Raw genomic sequence first — 21,001 nt, 5'->3', positions numbered from 1 at the left:
GCACAATCCTGGCCAGTGTGTGGAAGTCCTGGGCTGTTCCTGTTAGGATATTGATGTTCCGTTCCACCTAAACAGATGTGTGGAGCTGTTGTATGTCACATATCTGTTTACATTCCAGCACAGCTTGCTGGGAACTTCCGTTTGTGTATAGCTTTTGCTTTATGCTTCTTGCTGGGACATGAAAGGGAGAAGACATGTTTTTTTTCCTTTGTCCTGATGTATGCTGAATATGCTCACTGGAAGGACAGATTGTGAAGCTGAGGCTCCAATACTTTGGCCACCTCATGAGAAGAGAAGACTCCCTGGAAAAGACCCTGATGCTGGGAAAGATGGTTGGGGATGGATAAGGGGACGACAGAGGACAAGATGGTTGGATAGTGTTCTCGAAGCTACCAGCATGAGTTTGACCAAACTGCGGGAGGCAGTGGAAGACAGGAGTGCCTGGCGTGCTCTGGTCCATGGGGTCACAAAGAGTCGGACACGACTAAACGACTAAACAACAACAATGCTGAATAAACTGCTTGTAAATACGCTGTAAAGGGACCACTGACCATTAGGTCCAGTTGTGGCTGACTCTGGGGTTGTGGCGCTCATCTCGCTTTACTGGCCGAGGGAGCCAGCGTACAGCTTTCGGGTCATGTGGCCAGCATGACTAAGCCGCTTCTGGCGAACTAGAGCAGCGCACGGAAATGCCATTTACCTTCCAGCCGCAGCGGTACTTATTATTCAAAAAGTGAGCTTCTATTCACGTGGAGGAAGCCTAAAAGGCCGTTATAGGTTAATAACTCATTCTCGAATTGCCCCCCTTAAAAATCAAATTGACCCACTATGGGGCGTGTGCCCCACATTGGGAACCACAGTTCTAGTCCTACACTAGGCAATTCAGGAATCACAGCTACACCACAGACCTTCAGGATGCTTTTACCCTCATCCTTAGAAGACGGACGGGAGGTCCATTGAAGAAAGGTGGAGACCAGGACCCTCCCACTTTTTCCTTGAGAAGGTGTATTGTACGGTTATTCCTGCGGCTCCCTCCTTTGGGTGGAATCGCGCCAGGCCCTGCTAGCCAGGCTCCCCGTCTCTCTGCCTGCCCCTTACCTCCAAGACATGAAGGATGGCTTGCCGGTACGAAACCAACTTGTGGAACGTGGTGGAGTTGAAATGCTCCTGGAACGCCAACAGCCCCACCAGCTTGTCTACCGAGACCTGCGGTGGAAAGGGCAAAGCTCAGCCACAGGAACAAGAGGGTTTCCCCCGCGATCAGGACAGGGCCACGGGGCTGCTTTGAGGAACATCACCCACCCACCGCCCCCTGCAAAACTCCTCAAGAGGAGGGAGAGGAGATGCTGGGCTGGGAGGCAGTTACAGGGCCTTTTCAGTGTTGGCTCCGACCTGGTGGAATGCTCTGTCCCAGGAGACCAGGGCCCTTCAGGATTTAACCTCCTTCCGTCGGGCCTGTAAGACAGAGCTATTCCGCCTGGCCTTTAATTTGAATTCAGCCTGATCTTTTATTTCCAGTCTCTTCCTTCTCTTAAAATTAATAGAATTTTAAAATTCTCTTAAAATTTTTGAATTTTAATTGTTATTCATGCTTTTATACTGTATTTTATGTTGCTTTTATAAAGTGTTTTAAATTTGTTGTAAGCCGCCCTGAGCCCGGTTTTTGAACTGGGAAGGTCAGGGTATAAATATTATTATTATTATTATTATTATTATTATTATTATTATTATTATTATTATTATTACACCTGGAGACCCAGACGGGTGAAGGCTGCTGCGCTAGTACAACTCCCGCATCCTGCAAATTGCCATATTTAGAGGGGGTTCATTGTGAGCTTGCCATCCTATAGCATGGCATAAATGCTCAGCATCGCCAGGGCCGCCACCATCTGCCATCGTTCCCCCCCCCCAACACTTAGAAGATGCAAATAGCCACTTTCATAAGTGCAAAAGGAGGTCTACAAATACTCCTTGAGTCTGTCCCAATGTCTGAATGGCTCAACTCCAGGAATCACGTTTCAAGAAAGGCTAAGAAATGTAGCTCTGGGAAGGACACACAAACACACACACCCCAGTTCGTATCTGGATTTGAGGACTGAAAAAAATATTGGTTTACAGAAGATGGAATGGTTGGGTGTTAATGAGTGAACACTATATTTAGCTGCAGGACGGAAAAATGGAAAGTCTTTTTATCTCTCTCTCTCTTCTTTTACTTTTTCTTTCTTCCTTTATTTCCCATTTTGCTTATTTCTGCCTCTGTTCCTTTTTACACTCTTTCATTTCAGTGTATTATGAAAAAATATACTTTGTTTTGGGTATGAACTTTTGTATATATTTAGACAGATATAAATAGAGAGAGGGAGATACACAAACATACACATGCATATACCATATTTTTTGCTCTATAAGACTCACTTTTTCCCCTCCTAAAAAGTAAGGGGAAATGTGTGCATTTTATGGAGCGAATGCAGGCTGCGCAGCTATCCCAGAAGCCAGAACAGCAAGAGGGATTGCTGCTTTCAATTCGCAGCGATCCCTCTTGCTGTTCTGGCTTCTGAGATTCAGAATTTATTCTTTTTCTTGTTTTCCTTCTCCAAAAACTAGGTGCATCTTGTGGTCTGGTGCGTCTTATAGAGCGAAAAATACGGTATATACTGGATGAGTGCAGGTGATTTTCCTGGTGCCCACTGAAAGCAATTCCTTTGTGTATTCTTCATTTTACCTCGGGGACGAGATACCAAGGCCCCCCCCCCAGCATCCATCGGCAGCCCTCCCCTTCCTTTCCCCTCACCTCCGAAAACTTTCCATCGCCAAACCACTGGACCCAACGTATCCCGGGGGCCGCCTTGCGGTTGAATGTGGCCCTCCATGACACGACGATGGCGGGCCACCAAGCAAAGCCCCTGATCTTCCCCCAGACGAGCTCACCGATTCGAAAACCCTTGCTGTCCTGGAAAAAACCAAATAAGATTGAAGGTAAGCAAGTGGAAAGAAATGGGGTGCTAACGAGGAGTTTTCAGGGAGCCCCCGTGGCGTGTCAGTGGCACTTGAATCAGTGGCTCCATGAAGCCCCCAGGGTCACCAACAGTAATAATAATAATAATAATAATAATAATAATAATAATAATAATAATAATATAGTTTATTATTTGTACCCTGCCCATCTGGCTGGGCTTCCCAGCCACTCTGGGTGGCTTCCAATAAAGATTAAAAATACATTAAAATGTCACACGTTCAAAACTTCCCTGAACAGGCTGCCTTCAGATGTCTTCTAAATGTCAGGTAGTTGTTTATCTCTTTGACATCTGGTGGGAGGGCGTTCCACAGGGCGGGTGCCACCACTGAGAAGGCCCGCTGCCAGCTTCCCTGTAACTTGGCTTCTTGCAGGGAGGGAGCTGCCAGAAGGCCCTCAGAGCTGGACCTCAGTGTCCAGGCTGAGCGATGGGGGTGGAGACGCTCCTTCAAGTCTACTGGGCCAAGGCCATGCAGGGCTTTAAAGGTCAGCACCAACACTTTGAATTGTGCTCGGAAATGTACTGGGAGCCAATGTAGGTCTTTCAAGACTGGTGTTATGTGGTCTCGGCGGCCACCCCCAGTCACCAGTCTAGCTGCCGCGTTCTGAATTAGTTGTAGTTTCCGGGTCACCTTCAAAGGTAGCCCCACGTAGAGCGCATTGCAGTAGTCCAAGCGGGAGATAACCAGAGCATGCACCACTCTGGTGAGGCAGTCCGGGGGCAGGTAGGTTCTCAGCCTGTGTACCAAACCATATTTGAAACCATTTAACGAACAAAATGCTCCTCTTTTTGAAATCCGGCTGCTGTACATTTAACCTGCTGTCCTGCAGTTGTTTTGCTTTGCTGTCGCCGTCTTTTGAATCCGTTATCCACCCCGAGAGCACTTGGGCAACAGTGGGGGTCTCCAGCACAGTTTGCACAGCCACCGTTGTGGATTCAATAAATCCACAAGGCTCCAGGGACAGCTTGCTCTCCCTCAAATCCAATCCAAATCCAAATCCAATCAATCTCAAATCTCAAATCCAATCCAAACTCCTTCTCAGTTCCTGCTCCCACTAGTCACCCACTTCAACAGGCCCAAACGTCTATCTCTGTTTTCAGACAGGGCAGCCATTTTGCATGATGACACGTCCCCCGTGGCAGCCATTTTATGACTGGCGCCCAATGCGCTCTCTCTCAAGATCCCAAAATGTTTGGCCCCCAAAAAGTTTGGAGACCCCTGAGCTAGAGTCTGGGATCAAAATCCTTTTGATAATAAAAACAAACTAAAAAATACATAGTATAGGGCGGTATATAAATTCAATCAACCAACCAATCAATAAAATTAATTAATTAATTAATTAATAGTCACATAAGCGAAATCCATATGCAATGCTTTGCCCCGAAACCAGGGCCGGGAAACCCCAAAAAAGAGGTCATGGTGGTGCGGTGGTTAGAGTTCCAGGCGAGAACCAAGGAGCATAGCTGTCAACCATCCCTTATTTGGCGGGGAACTCCCTTATCCCAGCGCTGTGTCCCGCTGCTGTCCTGGATTGGTGATGTCCCTTAAATTTCCCGGGTTTCAAAGGAAGCAGCTCCTCTCCCTCCCTCCCTGCCGGCCAGGGAGGAGGGAGGCTCCAACTGTGTTGCTTGGCTGCGTTGCTCACCCAATAAGGAGTCGGAGAACGACTGGGGGGTGGAGCTTGCATGCCTTGTGCTGATCAAATCGGCCGTGTTGCCTGGGGGCTCGCCTTTGCTCAGCGCTTCCCAGTGGAGAGGTGACGGTGGTTTTCCTTGCTGCATCCCCTTTGCCGGGTTGCTGCGCTGTGGGAACCACCGCTTGAGGCTTCGTTTGGCTGCTGGCTGGGCTTTCTGCCTTTGGCTCGGAGGGGCTCAGAAGTTGAACATACCTGTGCTCCCAAAACCCCAAATTTTGGCTGCTGATACCTTACTTTCGAGGCTGCTGGTCCCTTATTTTCAAATCTGTAAGTTGACAGCTATGCCAAGGAGAGACCAGGGTTCGAATCCCCACTCGGCAAACGTGAAGCTCACGGTGTGATGGGGGGGGCCAGTCGCTCCCTCTCAGCCTAGCCTACCCTACAGGGTTGTTGTGGGGGGGTTGAGCTAGAGAGCAACATAAACCGCTTTCATCTCCATAGAGGAAAAAGTGAGACATCTCCAATTCTATGATTCTATTAATGCAATGCATAAATGAAAATAAGGACGCAGGTGGGATTTTAGTCATTATACTGTAATCTTCACCCCCAAATAATCCATGTGTGCTGCTCCATACTGCAACCCCTTCTTCTGACCACCCTGGCTTTCAGAGCTGCCCACCCCCTTGCTAAGCTTCAGCCAGGTAGCCACGCCAGCCCCCTCCCCACCAGGCAAAAGCGGTCCCACCTGGTATTCCTCTGCATCACTCGGGGTCCCTGTCAAGAGGCAGCCATTTGGTACCCCAATATTGCTGCTGCCGCCGCTCTGGCTAGACTGCACAAGGTTCTCCTCTGAGTAGTCCACTTGGGCAGATGCAGAGATTCTCCTGGAAAACTGGTAGAGAGGAAGAAAAGAGCTGAGCTCCTTGAGAGAGCTTAGATGGATGAGGCCACGGGATTTCTGCCAGGCTCGTTTTCGGTGAGGCACCAGTGACACATGTGCAAAAAGGCTTGACCCAAAAAAACTGCTAAGAACCATTTAAGGAGGTACTAGATGGCTAGATGCTAAAGGGGAAAAAACAGCTCTGGGCGAGGTGCAAGGAAGGTTCTAATATGTGCGGTAAAGAAAATGGGTTAAGTACCGTATTTTTCGCTCCATAGGGTGCACCGGACCATAGGGCGCACCTAGTTTTTAGGGGGGGGAAATAAAGGGGGGGAATTATCGAATTATCCCCCCCCCCAGGCCCAAAGAGCAAAGAAGCTAAGACAGCCAGCGGGATCCATCCTGCTCGCTGTCTTGGCTTCATTTTTAGCCACGAAGCTGGGGCGGGGGAAGCCCGAGCTTCCCCCGACCCCAGCCCCCAGAACAGGTCCGGGAGCGGAGGCAAGGTTGCACAGCCTTGCCGCCGCTCCCGGAGCTTGCGGGCTGGGGGAGCGCTCCGAAGCGCTCCGAAGGCTTGCGGATAGCTGCCCAAAGCCCGGGGAGTTGGCACTGCGCTCCCCCGGGCTGCAGGCTGCAGGCTGCTATCCGCAAGCCTTCGGAGCGCGGCAGGCTTGCGGATAGCTTCCTGAAGCCTGGAGAGCGAGAGGGGTCGGTGCGCACCAACCCCTCTCGCTCTCCAGGCTTCAGCGAAAGCCTGCATTCGCTCCATAGGACGCACACACATTTCCCCTTCATTTTTGGAGGCCAAAAAGTGCGTCCTATAGAGCGAGAAAAATACGGTGACTGTTTCTAAGGACTGTGGTTTTATGAGAGTGTGGGGTGCTGGGGTGGTTGGATACAGGGTGAACCCCCAAGATGACATCTATTTGGCCATGTGGGTCCTAATGTAAGGTTACCAGACGTCCCCATTTCCTGGGGACAGCCCCCAGATTTACAAATCAGTCCCCGTACAAAATCTATTGAAGTTAAAAAGTGTCCCCGGATTCATTGAAAAAAATCTGGTAACCCTATGCTAATGGAAATGCTCTTGCAAACACTTGGACTCTGTCCAGTAATGAGTTATACAGTGGTACCTCGGGTTACATACGTTTCAGGTTACATACGCTTCAGGTTACAGACTCTGCTAACCCAGAAATATTACCTCGGGTTAAGAACTTTGCGGCGCAGCAGCAGCAGCAGCAGCAGGAGGCCCCATTAGCTAAAGTGGTGCTTCAGGTTAAGAACAGTTTTAGGTTAAGAACGGACCTCCGGAACGAATTAAGTACTTAACCTGAGGTACCACTGTATCTGCCCATGCTATGCCCACCTGGTGGAAACTCTAGCTCACATGGCCCTTAAATGTAAAATGTATGATGATCTCCGCCAACAATTTCTAGACCATCTATGTACTCCAACATGGAAACCAGAGACGGAAGTTATGCGCTTCTTAAAACAGGGGAGAGACCAGGAGCTCACCAAGACAGTAGCTCTATTTGATTTTTTGTCGCTGAAGCATGCCACAGGATCCCGCCCTTGCTGGAAACCCAGAGATGAGGCGGATTGCTCGCCTCTTCTGCCCTTTGGCGGTTGACTGTGTCGTTCAGGTGGCGACAACATCACACTGGCCGATCTACAGTGGTGCCCCGCAAGACGAATGCCTCGCAAGACGGAAAACCCGCTAGACGAAAGGGTTTTCCGTTTGCGATGCGCTTCGCAAGACGAATTTCCCTATGGGCTTGCTTCACAAGACGAAAACGTCTTGCGAGTCTCGCCATTTCCCCCCCCCCCCCGCTTTCCCCCACTTTTTCTAAGCCGCTAAGCCGCTAATAGCCTTTTAGCAGCTAAGCCGCTAAGCCTTTAATAGCCGCTAAACCGCTAACAGCGCTAATCCGCTTAGCTGCTAATGGGGTTGCTTCGCAAGACGAGAAAACCGCTAGACGAAGAGAATCGCAGAACGGATTCTTTTCGTCTTGCGAGGCACCACTGTATTCGGAATGTATTCTGAATGTTCTTATGTGATGCCAATAAAGGTTACTTGACTTGACTTGAGTAATGAGTTATGAAACAAAGCCTGAGAAATGGGGAATTTTGTGTGAGCCTCTGTTCTTGAACCCCCAATTTCCCCTCGCAATGTTCACAAGGTGGGGAGCATCACAACGAAATGCATCACCCGTGCATATTATGGTCCAGAAAGCATGGCTGAAAGCTACCTGGTGTGTCCAACCCTCTTCCCTGCTCATGAGGACTAGTGTAATGAGTTTGTGATGGACACATACCAGCCGGGTTGGAAGAGGATGGGCTGGTCTGACTTCTCCCAATTTGGGATTGTCCGTTAGTTAATGAATTTTGGAAACAGATTGGTATAGAAATATCAGGAATTGGGGGTAGGAAGGTGGGAATATCTAAATTAATGGTTCTTATTAGTCTGAGTAGTACCGAGTTAAAAACAAAAGAGGAATGTAAATGGGTAAAATTGATGCCAGACAGGTTATAGCCAGTAATTGGAAAAATGTAGAAGAGCTAAGGGTGAACCAATGGAGGAAAAAACTGAATAATATTATAATTTTAGAATATCTAACTGTGAACATAGACAGAATGAAAGGGTTTAAGGTCAGTGAGTAAGAGGAGGATTGATTTGAGAAGATATTGAATTATTTGGGTAGGTTTGAACAATTTGGGGCAATAAAAATGTTAAAAGTTAAATAAACCTTGTGGACGGAGGAGTATTAATGTATATAAAATTGTACATATGGTTGATTGAACATGTTATTATTGATTATATATACCCAATGTATCAGTCGCCTGGGGAGTTTCACTGTTTGTGTTTTGGTTGTTGGTAAAAAATAAAAATTTTAAACACACAAAAAAAGACTTCTCCCAATTTGGCGGTTCAAAGGACTGCCAGCCCAGCTTTGATTCCCCCATCTGCTAAATCAGGGGGTGAAATCTGGGGTGCAACAGCAGGTGAGGAGGGCTGGCAAAGGGGTCATTTTCCAGATCACAAGTTGACCAACTCCACTACCTCCCTGAAAAGGGCCACCCTACAGGCTGTTGGGATACTGCCAGGGAGACAGGCATCTCCAGATGATCCATCAGTCTCCCGTAGAACAGCATCAGTCAGTTAGCGACACGAGCCTCAGACACATTCCAGGGCTCGTGCACGCCCTTGCAGCAGACTCCGCAACATAAGATGCACCCATGTTTACAACTTTATTCAATGTTGGTCAGAACAAAGGAAAAACATGACTGCCTGCCTTTGTGTTGAGGCAACAGAGTCGCTAACTGACTGGTGCTGTTCTACGGGAGACCGATGGATCGTCTGGAGATGCCTGTATCCCAACAACAGGTTATGGGCCCAGCACGCTTCCGCTGCGCCAGATCTGTTGTCTAAGGTTGTTAACAGAGAACAACTTAAGGTTTATGTACAGAGGTTGCAATTGGGTTGAACCACAGCTACTACAGGTTACATGGAAAGGGGGAGGATGTTAGGATGTCCAGCTTCCTCTTCTACCTCAACACAGGCTACAATATCCTTAGACCACCACAGACAGACAGACAGACAAGACACTGCAACCCAAGCCTCACCCTGATTTTGTGTCGCTCCTTAAAGCTCTCCACGCTCTCCATGTCATCTTTCACATTCTTCTCCTGCGCAACGGGTCCGGCCTGGAAGACGATGCGAGGAGGGGGTTTCTGCCGCAAACTGTTCTCCCAGCCAGCGGATCCGCGCCTCCGCACCTGGGAATTGAAAAGGATTGGTGTCGCTCACTGCCTGGGTTTGTCAGGGGCAGACGGGACAGAGAAAGGTGACCGCCTGCCCTCGTTTCATTGGGGAAGGACCAAATGGGTGACATGATCCTTCCATCAAAGCTGGCACAGCAATGGAAATTCAGGGGTAGAGCAATGGCCACCAATTGAGGCAGCGTGAAAAGAGGATTCGACAGATTTGTGGAAGGCAAAGCTTTCAAGGCCTATTAGCCGCAATGTCTATGTTGAGCCTCCATATCAGCATGCCTTTGAAGCGGCTGGAAATCGAAAGCAGGGAGAGTATTGCTGCCCCACTCAGGCCCATAGCTGTCAACTTTTCCCTTTTCTTGTGAGGAATCCTATTCGGAATAAGGGAATTTCCCTTTAAAAAGGGGATAAGTTGGCAGCTAAGCTCAGGCCTTGAATTGGGGCACCTGGCTGGTTATGGCTGCCCCCGACAATTTATACCACTGGTTCCTAAAGGGGACGTTGGGATAAGCTGGGGGGTGCTAAGAGGCAAGGGGGCAGCAGGAGGGCATTGGAGGTGTCCATGACTATCACGCTTTGATAGTCAAGGGGTCAGACTAGATGATCCTCGTGGTCCCTTCCAACCCTACAAGTCCAAACTCATCGGTTTTGTTGAATTAATTAAACTGAACAGTTTTAATGGCCTTTCGAATGAATGTGCAATTAATTGTTACTGCATTGAATTTTATTATCACATGTGGTGGGAATGTGGAGAATTTTTTTAAAAAATTGGGAAATGATATATAATGAATTGAAGAAAATGTTTAAAATGACATTTGTAAAAAAAATCCAGAAGCATTTTTGTAAGGGATTGTAGGACAAGACCTGCCAAAGGAAACAAAGAATTTATTTATGTATGCTACAACAGTGGCAAGAGTCTTGATAGCACAAGGATGGAAGAATGAGGAAACCCCAACAAAAGAACAGTGGCTAGAGAAATTGATGAACTATGTAGAGTTGGCTAAATTGACATACAAACTGCGTGATAAGGACAACTGTGACTTCAAAGAAGAATGGGAACTTTTTACAAATTACTTAATTTTATGGTGCTACTGTTTTCCTTATACTGGGTTGTGCAATCCGCTGTTCTGAGTTACACTTCTTATAAGGGAGGGTAGGGGGTGAGTTTATGGAACCAAAAGACAGGTGGCCCACAAACATTTTGGGGGCCGCTGGTTTGTACTACGAGCAACTGCTAAATGTCATGTGACATTCAGGGTTTGGAAAAAGAGCTCACCTCCTCTTGGCCTTCTTTGGGAACCTCCTCCTCCTGTTCCTTCCACTTCGCCTTGCGAGGCACTTTCTCTGCGTCACCGACATCTGCACAAGAGGAAACGTGGCCTCGACTCAGCTTCCTCCCATTTGGGCCAAGCCAATGGGGAACCCCCCACCCCACCCCAGAACCTGCTCACCTAATACAGGGATAAATACTTAATTCGTTCCGGAGGTCCATTCTTAACTTGAAACTGTTCTTAACCTGAAGCACCACTTTAGCTAATGGGGCCTCCTGCTGCCGCCAGAGCACGATTTCTGTTCTCATCCTGTACCACTGTACAACTGATAGAATTCTACGGGATGTGGCATTAGTGTGTGAAAACGTTCAAGATCCAAGGATGCCAGGTTTGCACCTCCAGGTGCTGGGGATGGGCTTAGGCATCACAACACCACCGCTACCAACCCACTGGAACCCTAGAGCCATTTCAGTGCCCTCTATTTTTAGTGCCCTTCTGAGACGCAGGAGCTTCAGCCAAGACCCAGCCGCTGCCCATCGGCTGGCACCAAGCCTGGCTCCACAGTCCGCTTGGGATATATACTGGGGTGGTCAGAGCTCCTCATAATAATATGATTTATACCTCACCCTCCCAAGACTGGGCTCAGGGCGGCTAACACCAAATATAAAAACAATTGATTGAAATACTGCTTAAAAAACAAGATTAAAATACAAGATTAAAACATTACCACGCAGCCTCATTTCAGTGGAAACTCAATCAAAAACTTTTTTGCACCTCCTCAGCCAAAGAGGTGCCTCAGCCAAAACCACAAGCCTCTGTGAGGGAACAGGAGGCAGATTTCCAAGGATACCTGAATTCTTCTGCTTCCTTTTGACTTTCAAGGTAGGCTCTGCCTTGTCCTTGGCTGGGTCACCGCAGCTTCCATTGACCAAGACCAGGTTCTCCTCCTCGCTGTCCATCGTCCACTGGACCACCTTCTCCTTCTTCATGTTAACCTGCAGGATGGGAGGCACAGGAGCTTTAGTTGAGATACCTGCATTGCAAGGGGTTGGACTAGATGACCTGCGGGGGTCCCACACAACTCTGTGGCCAAAGGAGCCTCAGACAGGGCTGCCAAACGTCTGGATTTTCCTGGACATTACCAGCATTTCAAAGGCAGGGGGGATTTCTGAAATGTGGTGCTTTGCCCCTGGCAAAACAAACTAAGAGGTTATGTAGAATTGGTGAGACTATCACTAAGGCTATGAGGCGTTACAGAGGAAAAAATTGCCAGAGAGTGGAATATATACAGAGTCTACGTAAAAGAACACTGTCAAAATATCAATCTGTTGGCAGGTCTTGACTGAGCTTCTGTGTGTAAATAGAACAACCTTTAAGTAAGTTAAATAATAGGGTGAAAACAAAGTTAAGTGCGTATTTCAGGAATTTGACTTGGAACACAATGGGAACTTACTGAACTCGAAGCATGGGAACAAAAATTTATAATTTGGCAAAATATTTGGACTTTATGATATGTATTGGTATAATTTGGAATAATTAATGTGATATGATTGGATTGTTAAATGGAAAACTTAATAAAAAATATTTTTTTAAAAAAGGAACACAATGGGAAGATTGGAGGTCATGTTAAACTGAATTTCAGAAGGATATAAAAAACAAGTATCAACCAAGGATTGAATGAATGTTTATTTTTATTTTGATAGCAACCTTTATTGATCATTTCTGTTTTACAGTTTTCAAAAAACCAAGAAAGCAAAAAAAAAATTATCTTCTTTCTTTGGCGATTTGGTAAAACACAAAACAAAACACAATTATTCAGTTTTCATTTTTATTTAGTTCCGGGCTGACCAACTCTTCCAAATGTGAGTCACCCAAACAATTGGGGGTGGGGATGAGGGAGACTGCAGCCCCCTAGAGAAGAGGCACAGTCAATTTCCAGGGAAAGATAGTCCTTTGGTTGCATTTAAATGCCGCAGGGTTAAGAACAAGCAACCGTGGAATAGCATTGACTTGTGGAAAGATTCCCCAGTTTTAAAAAAATCACTTCAATTAAATTCGCATCCAGTTCTAAATATTTCAGCATCTGGGCATGAGGAATCCCTTTCTAGACAAAGGAATAAGGAATAAGAAAACACAGAGTGGCTTTTCTCAGCCTTCCTCTACTGAGGCGTCTCTGCTTAATCCTTTGGGGCGCATCTTCCTCTATATCCACCGAACCCCTTTATAACTGCTTTGTTTGCTTTTCATTACCTACCAGGCATTCACCTCCCATCTGCTCAACACGGGGCATTGTATTGCATTGTATCGTCATTATAGAAATGAACCCGTGTGCACAGTTTATTTCAGTCGTCCCTATAGCTTGTTTGTACAAAACAGGCTGGCATTCACAGTTCGTTTTTCTGAATAAATGAAAATCACCTAAACCCAAAATTAAATTGAGGCTTTTCTAGGGTAAACTTGTAATCATAGGCAAAACAGGGTGGTTTTTTTTGCCAACGGCTCATTCTCAATGTAAAATAAAAGTCATTGGTATTCAAAAACAACTATTTTTGCTACACAACCTGACTATACCTCTTCCCTTGGTTTTAATGTATCTACGTGGTGCTTATAGTCTGTTTGTTTGTTTGTTTGTTTGTTTGTTGCTTTGGGATAAAGCGACTGACAAATTTAGCAAATAAATAAACCCAGCGGCTCTAGACCTGGATTTCTCCCCAGTGTGACACTCTATAACCACTATCCCACACTGTCCTCCCACAGCCCCCACCCAACATTACTGAATAAGAACCACCCAAATATTTAGGTGGCCTAAAGTGTGTTGTTGCCCAACGCAAAAGGTGGGGTGGCACCCCTTCCCCATCATCAGAGAATTGTAATAATAATAATATTACTTATACCCCACCCATCTGGCTGGGTTTCCCCAGCCACTCTGGGCGGCTCTCAACAGAATTAAAAGCACAATAAACCATCAAACATTAGAAGCTTCCCTAAAGAGGACTGCCTTCAGATATCTTCTAAAAGTCTGGTAGTTGTTCTTCTCTTTGACATCTGGTGGGAGGGTGTTTCACAGGGCAGGCACCACCACCGAGAAGGCCCCCTGCCTGGTTCTCTGTAATGTTGCTTCTCGCAGGGAGGGAACCGCCAGAAGGCCCTCAGCGCTGGACCTCAGTGTCCGGGCAGAACGATGCGGGTGGAGACGCTCCTTCAGGTATACTGGACCGAGGCCGTTTAGGGCTTTCAAGGTCAGCACCAAAACTTTGAATTGTGCTCGGAAACGTACTGGGAACCAATGTATGTCTTTTAGGACCGGTGTTATATGATCTCGGCAGCCGTTCCCAGTCACCAGTCTAGCTGCTGCATTCTGGATTAGTTGTAGTTTCCGGGTCACCTTCAAAGGTAGCCCCACATAGAGCGCATTGCAGTAGTCCAAGCGGGAGATAACTTGTAGTTTGAAGGGCACCCCAAGACTCATCTAGTCCAACCCCCAGCAGTGCACTAACTGGACTGGCCCGGCCACTGAACCTTCAGCGCTGGTGATGGAATAGTCAGAGCAGGGGGGCTCCAAAGGAGCAGCTGGGGGCTGGTGCAGCTACTGCCCACACACCCCCATCTCCATTCTGCCAGATGTTGCACCATCCAGATGTTTCTGGACTCCACTTGACTGCATTTTATTTATGTTTTATCATCTCATTTTTATACCGCTCCTCGTAACATCCCAGATCCGTTTGCAAGATATATAAACTACGAAATAAGCAGAACCAAAGCAAAACAGAATGAAACCAAGAGCAGCAGGAAAATACTTCTTGCAGACTGTTCCCTAAATAAAGTAGGGCGCTGCCTCACAAAGACCCAAGTCTCTGACCACTTGGCATGCTGGCTGGGAAACTTGGCATACTCTTGTTTTCGAGTAATATATTTTAAAGGTTGCGAAGTAACTCAGCTGGGTCTTCCGTCACTCATTTTCACAAATTCCTCATTCTTTCTCCAAATGTGACATACACACATACCATATTGGCATATTTTCTGAACCTAATGCTTTTTATTGTTATTATAAAAAAGTGGTCCTCAGTCAAACTGGTGCACATCCACACAAGCCTTTTTGCTCCAGACAAGAGCAAAGCGAGAAAAGCCAATGAAGGTTTGCGGCTGGAATTATGACAAATGATATCCTCTTCCTCTCCGAGCTAAGCCAACGGCTTAATTTATCAAAGTCCAAGGCGACTTGGCCTCCCAAAGCAATTGTTTTACGTGGGGAGAACGATGTAAAGAGGCACTTTGGAAGGGGTGATAAAATAGATTTTCATTTACAAGGCCAGGGTTAAGTGCGATTCAGGGGCGGGAAGCCTCCTCCCTCGACTACAGAACCTGCAACCGTCTTGCTGAAAAAGACAAAGTCTGAATTTATGTGTCCATTTATTCCATTTTCACGACGTCCCCCTAACTGTTAAATCCCACATTATATCTGAGCTTCCACACGATGCAAAAACCACTTCCAGGCACTGAGCGCCATGGTGCATCCACACAGTTTATTTCTGCATTATACGTGGGCTTTTGAGCATCATAAAATCCACTTCCGAAAACAAGAGTGGAACAGAGCCATTTCAGCACTTATTTCCAGGTTACTTGCTTCCGGGGGGAAATCAATTTGCAAGTTGAGATTCCTACATTGCAAAGGGTTGGACTAGATGCCTCTGGGGACCTTTCAACCCTCCAATTCTATGCTTCTGTGGAGACCTGAAGGGCCACAGCTTCCACATTCCTGCTATACAGTCTCTTGATTAGTCACAAAAAGAAATCGCCACCCCACCAGCCCAGGCACTGCGCATGTGCACGGCATGAGTTTGGTGTGGCTGCGTCAGGTTTAAGGTGCTGGTTTTAACCTTTAAAGCCCTATATGGCCTAGGACCCTTGTACCCACGGGACCGCCTCTCCTGGTATGCCCCACAGAGGACCTTACGGTCTTCAAACAAAAACATCTTGGAGGTCCCGGGCCACAGGGAGGTTAGGCTGGCCTCAACCAGAGCCAGGGCCTTTTCGGCCGTGGCCCTGATCTGGTGGAACACTGTCACAAGAGACTAGGGCCCTGAGGGACTTGACATCTTTCCGCAGGGCCTGCAAGACAGAGCTGTTCCACCTGGCCTTTGGCCAGGGCACAGCCTGACCCCCTCCTTTGGTAATCCTCACAGAACTCTATGATTGCGCTTAATTTGATTTTGAATTGATTTTAGAATGAATTGATTTTAGAATGCTATTATTATTATGAGTTTGGTGTGGCTGCATCTAGCACAACTTGCGGCAGACTTGCTGGGGGCGTGGAGGGGGGGTGGAATTGGCCAACATCACCAGGGCTGATCTCTAGACAAAGGTCTTGTGTTGGAAGAAGACACTCCGAAAGCCAGCAATGCACTGTTTGGGAACAGGTGCTTGGCTCCAACCTGAGTCTGGGATGGGCCATGAAAAACACTGTGATTCTTCTATTTAATGAATGCCCTGTGAAGCACAGATGACAACAAGCAGAGACAAGGGGCCTTTTTGGAGTGGCAGTTTGTGATTGTAGCATTAAGCACATGGGAACATTAAGTCGAGCTGGCTGGGTCAGGCCAGAGTAGCCCACAAGCAGAATCTGAACACAAGGGTCCTCTCCCTTTCTGTGGCTTCCAGCAACTGGGATTCAAAGCATTGCTGCCTCCAGCTGTGGGAACAGGGCAGAGCCACTGTGGCTGGTAACCATCATAGTCCTCTCCTCCTCCGCTGTTTTGTCCAGTCCTCTTTTATGGCCATCTAAGTTGTGGCAGCGAGTTCCGCAGTCTAACTACATTTGCTGCATGTATTAATCCTTTCAGCTCCTTTCCTCTCCCATCGCATTTGACAAATCAAAACACTTGTGCACTTAAAAAAAAACACCACCAGGACCTATTGCAGCAGCTTTCAGGCCCATGAGACTCCAAATTCCAGCATGTCGGAGGCGTTTCATTCTGTCCTTACAGGTGACGAAAAAAGGTGAAAAAACCAATCACAAGAAACTGGGGGGGGGGGAATATCGCCCTTTTTAGTACAGTGGTACCTCTGGTTGCGAACGGGATCTGTTCCGGAGGCCCGTTTGCAACATGAAATGAATGCAACCCACAGCGGCGCGTCTGCGCACGTGCAGGTTGTGATTTGCCGCTTCTGCGCTTGCGCATGGCGTCATTTTGCGCATGCGTGAGCGGCGAAACCCTGAAGTAACCCTTTTCCGATATTTCCAGGTCGCTGCAGGACGTAACCTGAAAGAGGTAACATGAAGTGCATGTAACATGAGGTATGACTGTAATGCCGAACTCACTTCAACCAGGAGAGGCCTTCCTAGGGGAAATTTGTGTTTCCTTGTGGACAATTCAAAAACATCCATTTTGAAACACCCACGTGCTTGCATTTTTCAGGGCGCATCCTCAGGAGTTCTGCCTACAGTGTTTTCAAAGATGCTTTCAGTTGTCCACAAGGAAACATAAGTGCCCCTGCAGAAAGCCTGTTTTTGGCAGAAATGTGGTAGGAATTAATAAACAGTGCAATACTCTTTATTCAGCGCCTTGATACGGGTTCCCCCTTTTTGGTCTTCCTTATTGGATGCGTATATTGTCTCCCTGCTTATTTAATATGCAGAATTCATCATGCAAAAGGCTGGGCTGGATGAATCCCCAGCCGGAATTAAGATTGCCGGAAGACAACCTCAGATATGCAGATGACACAACCTTGATGGCAGAAAGTGAGGAAGAATTAAAGAACCTTTTAATGAGGGTGAAAGAGGAGAGCACAAAATATGATCTGAAGCTCAACATCAAAAAAGCTAAGATCATGGCCACTGGGCCCATCACCTCCTGGCAAATAGAAGGGGAAGAAATGGAGGCAGTGAGAGATTTTACTTTCTTGGGCTCCATGATCACTGCAGATGGTGACAGCAGTCAAGAAATTAAAAGACGCCTGCTCCTTGGGAGAAAGGTGATGGCAAACCTAGACAGCATCTTAAAAAGCAGAGACATCACCTTGCTGACAAAGGTCCTTATAGTTAAAGCCATGGTTTTCCCAGTAGTGATGTATGGAAGTGAGAGCTGGACCATCAAGAAGGCTGATCGCCGAAGAATTGATGCTTTTGAATTCTGGTGCTGGAGGAGACTCTTGAGAGTCCCATGGACTGCAAGAAGATCCAACCTCTCCATTCTGTTGGAAATCAGCCCTGAGTGCTCACTGGAAGGACAGATCCTGAAGCTGAGGCTCCAAGACTTTGGCCACCTCATGAGAAGAGAAGACTCCCTGGAAAAGACCCTGATGTTGGGAAAGAGGGAGGGCACAAGGAGAAGGGGACGACAGAGGACCAGATGGTCAGACAGTGTTCTCGAAGCTCCCTGCATGAGTTTGACCAAACTGCGGGAGGCAGTGGAAGACAGGAGGGTCTGGCGTGCTCTGGTCCAGGGGGTCACAAAGAGTCGGACATGAATAAACAACATTGGATGCCTCCCATTTCTGCGTGTTGTGTGCATCCTTGCAAATGCCAGAATTTCCCCACAAATGCCTGTTCGGCTCTGACCTTCATCTCTGGAGCTCTGCACTCTCTGCAACAAAGGGGAGGCAGGAAGCAGGCAGTTGTGTCCTGGGTAGAGTAAACCTGCCAGCCAGCTGCTTACTGAAATCTCATTGATCCTGCACATCTGCTCCCAGGCCCAGGACACAATGGGGGAGGAAGCTGCCTGGGCATGTGGGACCCCACCCTGCTACACACAGCCCCGCCTGTAAATCAGGCAGACGACCAGAAACCGTCTCAAAGGGGCTTTCCTCCAAAGAGAGGTGCATCGTCTGGAATGCAAGGACCAGGACCCAACTCTGTTTTCAGTTCCAGGGCTCAGCCAAATCACGTGTGAAGTGCTGGTTGAGGAAGAGACTACCCCTGACCATGTGCAAAGCGCTGTTCCCCCAAGGGAGAAAACACAAAGCCCTGGATTGTGTGTCCCATGAAAAATGTAAAGAATTAAAGAAAGGCTACTATGTTTAGAAAAGGAGCTGCCATCTGTATCTCTGCATGATTTACTGCTCAGGTTTTATCCCTCCAGTTAGTCTCCCTTGCAGAGCAGATAATTCTGCTGCAATCTCTGCCTTTTGCTCCTGGTGCAAGTAGTGCAATTGAAGCGCATGGATTCAGAGGAGGCTGCAGGCAGGGACTCTGTGGTTCAGTTCAGACCATGATGATTTATAATTTCATTTCTATACCGCTTTATCTTTTTAAGAACAACACCTCAAAGCGGTGTACAACCTACATTAAAATATCAAATAAAGCTATCCAGAATAAAACACTGCAGAAGAAAGTCAAAAATAAAGCATACGTTCAAAGCAACATAATTAACAGGAAACTGAAATATTATCTTAAAGATTCCAAAATGAAACAGTTGCCTTAGCCCATGGGTAGGCAAACTAAGGCCTGGGGGCCAGATGCGGCCCAATCGCCTTCTAATTCCGGCCCGCGGACAGTCCAGGAATCAGTGTGTTTTTACATGAGCAGAATGTGCCCTTTTATTTAAAATTCATCTCTGGGTTATTTGTGGGGCCTGCCTGGTGTTTTTACATGAGTAGAAGGTGTGCTTTTATTTAAAATGCATCTCTGGGTTAAAAGTTTGCTGACCCCTGCCTTAGCCCAATAGTTCAGGTGTAGATGACACGCAAGGCAGCAGGTAGAGGGGTGGTCTGGCCTGCCCAACACCCAAATTGCCCAATTCACACATGCACGCACATCCCTCAAGTTCTTCGCTCAGCAGCTGCTAGGCAAACATGTGGACTGACTCCCCTGGAAAACACGGCTGTGCCTGGGATGCTTGATTTGTGCAGGCACCCACCTGAGAGCGATAACACCTGTGTGCACCAACCTTTTGACTGGAAGGGGTGTGTAGCATTGTCCTCATTTTATCTTTTCATGGGAATCTATTGTATCCTACTCCACCCCATCCCCAAACCCTGGAACAGGTGCAGGATCAGAGAGCAGTCCTGAAACTTGGCTGGCTCCATCAATGAATCACACGGGAAGAGGAACAAACAGATGTGGGGCGCTCTGGGGAGAAAGAATACAGACAGCTGCCTTCGGGATCAGGTCATCCAATTCCCGAGATGGGATCTATCTTTAAAGGTAAAGGGTAAAGGGACCCCTGACCATTAGGTCCAGTCGTGGCCGACTCTGGTGTTGCGGCGCTCATCTCGCTTTCTTGGCCGAGGGAGCCGGCGTACAGCTTCCGGGTCATGTGGCCAGCAGGACTAAGCCGCTTCTGGCGAACCAGAGCAGCGCACGGAAATGCCGTTTACCTTCCCGCTGGAGGGGTACCTATTTATCTACTTGCACTTTGACGTGCTTTTGAACTGCTAGGTGGGCAGGAGCTGGGACTGAGCAACGGGAGCTCACCCCATCGCAGGGATTCGAACCGCCAACCTTCTGATCGGCAAGCCCTAGGCTCTGTGGTTTAACCCATGTCCCTTATAACTATCTTTTTTAAAAAAAAAATCAGTGACAGGGGCCGGGGGCGGTGTGGGGAGGCACACATGGAAGGACTACAGCTCAGATTCTGGCATGATAGTGATTTGATCAAAAAGCAACGGATCCTGAAAGCTGGCTGTTATGGAGCTCGCTTCCACAGGGGGCAGCAAGGGCCACCAACTTTAAAATAATAATAAATAATAATAAATTTTTATTTATATCCCGCCCTTCCCGGTTCAAAAACCGGGCTCACAACAAATTTAAAACAATTGTAAAAGCAGCATAAAACACAGTATAAAAACATGAATAACAATAAAATTCAAAGTTCAGAAATCAATTTAGGGGAAATCCATCTAATAAGCATTAGATAATCCCCAGGGCTAGCTGGCTGAATTAGTCCTACTTGGGCCAGCGCGGAGACCAGGGGAGAATTAGCTGTGGGGTCTCAGAGCGGGTAATCTTCATAAAAAGGGGAGGGGGAGGGAAGGAAGGGGAATAAAAGATCAGGCTGAATTCAAATTAAAAGCCAGGCGGAATAGCTCTGTCTTATAGGCCCGACGGAAGGAGGTTATATCCTGCAGGGCCCTGGTCTCCTGGGACAGAGCATTCCACCAGGTCGGAGCCACCAGTGAGAAGGCCCTGGCCCTGGTGGAGGATAGCCTGGCTTCCTTAGGGCCCGGGACCTCTAAACGTTGGTTGTTCATGGACCTTAAGGTCCTCTGCAGGGCAGACCAGGAGAGGCGGTCCCATAAATATGAGGACTAGACAAATTGGACAGAGAGAGGATTGGACAAATTCATGGAAGAAAGGCAGAGAGGCTTATCAATGCCTCTGCTCCGCTTCCACAATGGGAGGCAGCAATACTTGTGAATCTCAGTTGCTGGAAACCACAAGAGGCGGAAAGTCTCTGTTGAGCTCATAATAATAATAGTAAAATAATA

General features: G+C 47.5%; 1 protein-coding gene across 3 annotated transcripts in view; it reads right to left on the bottom strand.

Moving 5' to 3' along the window:
* The window catches only part of DNMT3B (DNA methyltransferase 3 beta), a 53,179-nt gene that overhangs the window by 20,580 nt on the left and 11,598 nt on the right, over positions 1–21,001 (bottom strand). For 2 of the 3 annotated variants that reach the window (XM_053394723.1, XM_053394724.1), the window contains exons 2-7: positions 11,427–11,571; positions 10,582–10,664; positions 9,156–9,308; positions 5,397–5,543; positions 2,792–2,950; positions 1,099–1,206 (exon numbers count right to left, since the gene is read on the bottom strand). In XM_053394723.1, coding sequence (XP_053250698.1) covers positions 1,099–1,206; positions 2,792–2,950; positions 5,397–5,543; positions 9,156–9,308; positions 10,582–10,664; positions 11,427–11,565 — 789 coding nt within the window. In that variant the 5' untranslated portion in view covers positions 11,566–11,571. The remainder of the gene's footprint in view (positions 1–1,098; positions 1,207–2,791; positions 2,951–5,396; positions 5,544–9,155; positions 9,309–10,581; positions 10,665–11,426; positions 11,572–21,001) is intronic. The other variant, XM_053394725.1, reaches the window with a different exon arrangement.

The sequence above is a fragment of the Podarcis raffonei genome, chromosome 6, assembly GCF_027172205.1.
Source record: "Podarcis raffonei isolate rPodRaf1 chromosome 6, rPodRaf1.pri, whole genome shotgun sequence".
In the NCBI taxonomy this organism is placed as follows: domain Eukaryota; kingdom Metazoa; phylum Chordata; class Lepidosauria; order Squamata; family Lacertidae; genus Podarcis; species Podarcis raffonei.
Note: the sequence above shows the minus strand (reverse complement) of the source record. Positions and strands in the feature narration are given on the sequence as shown.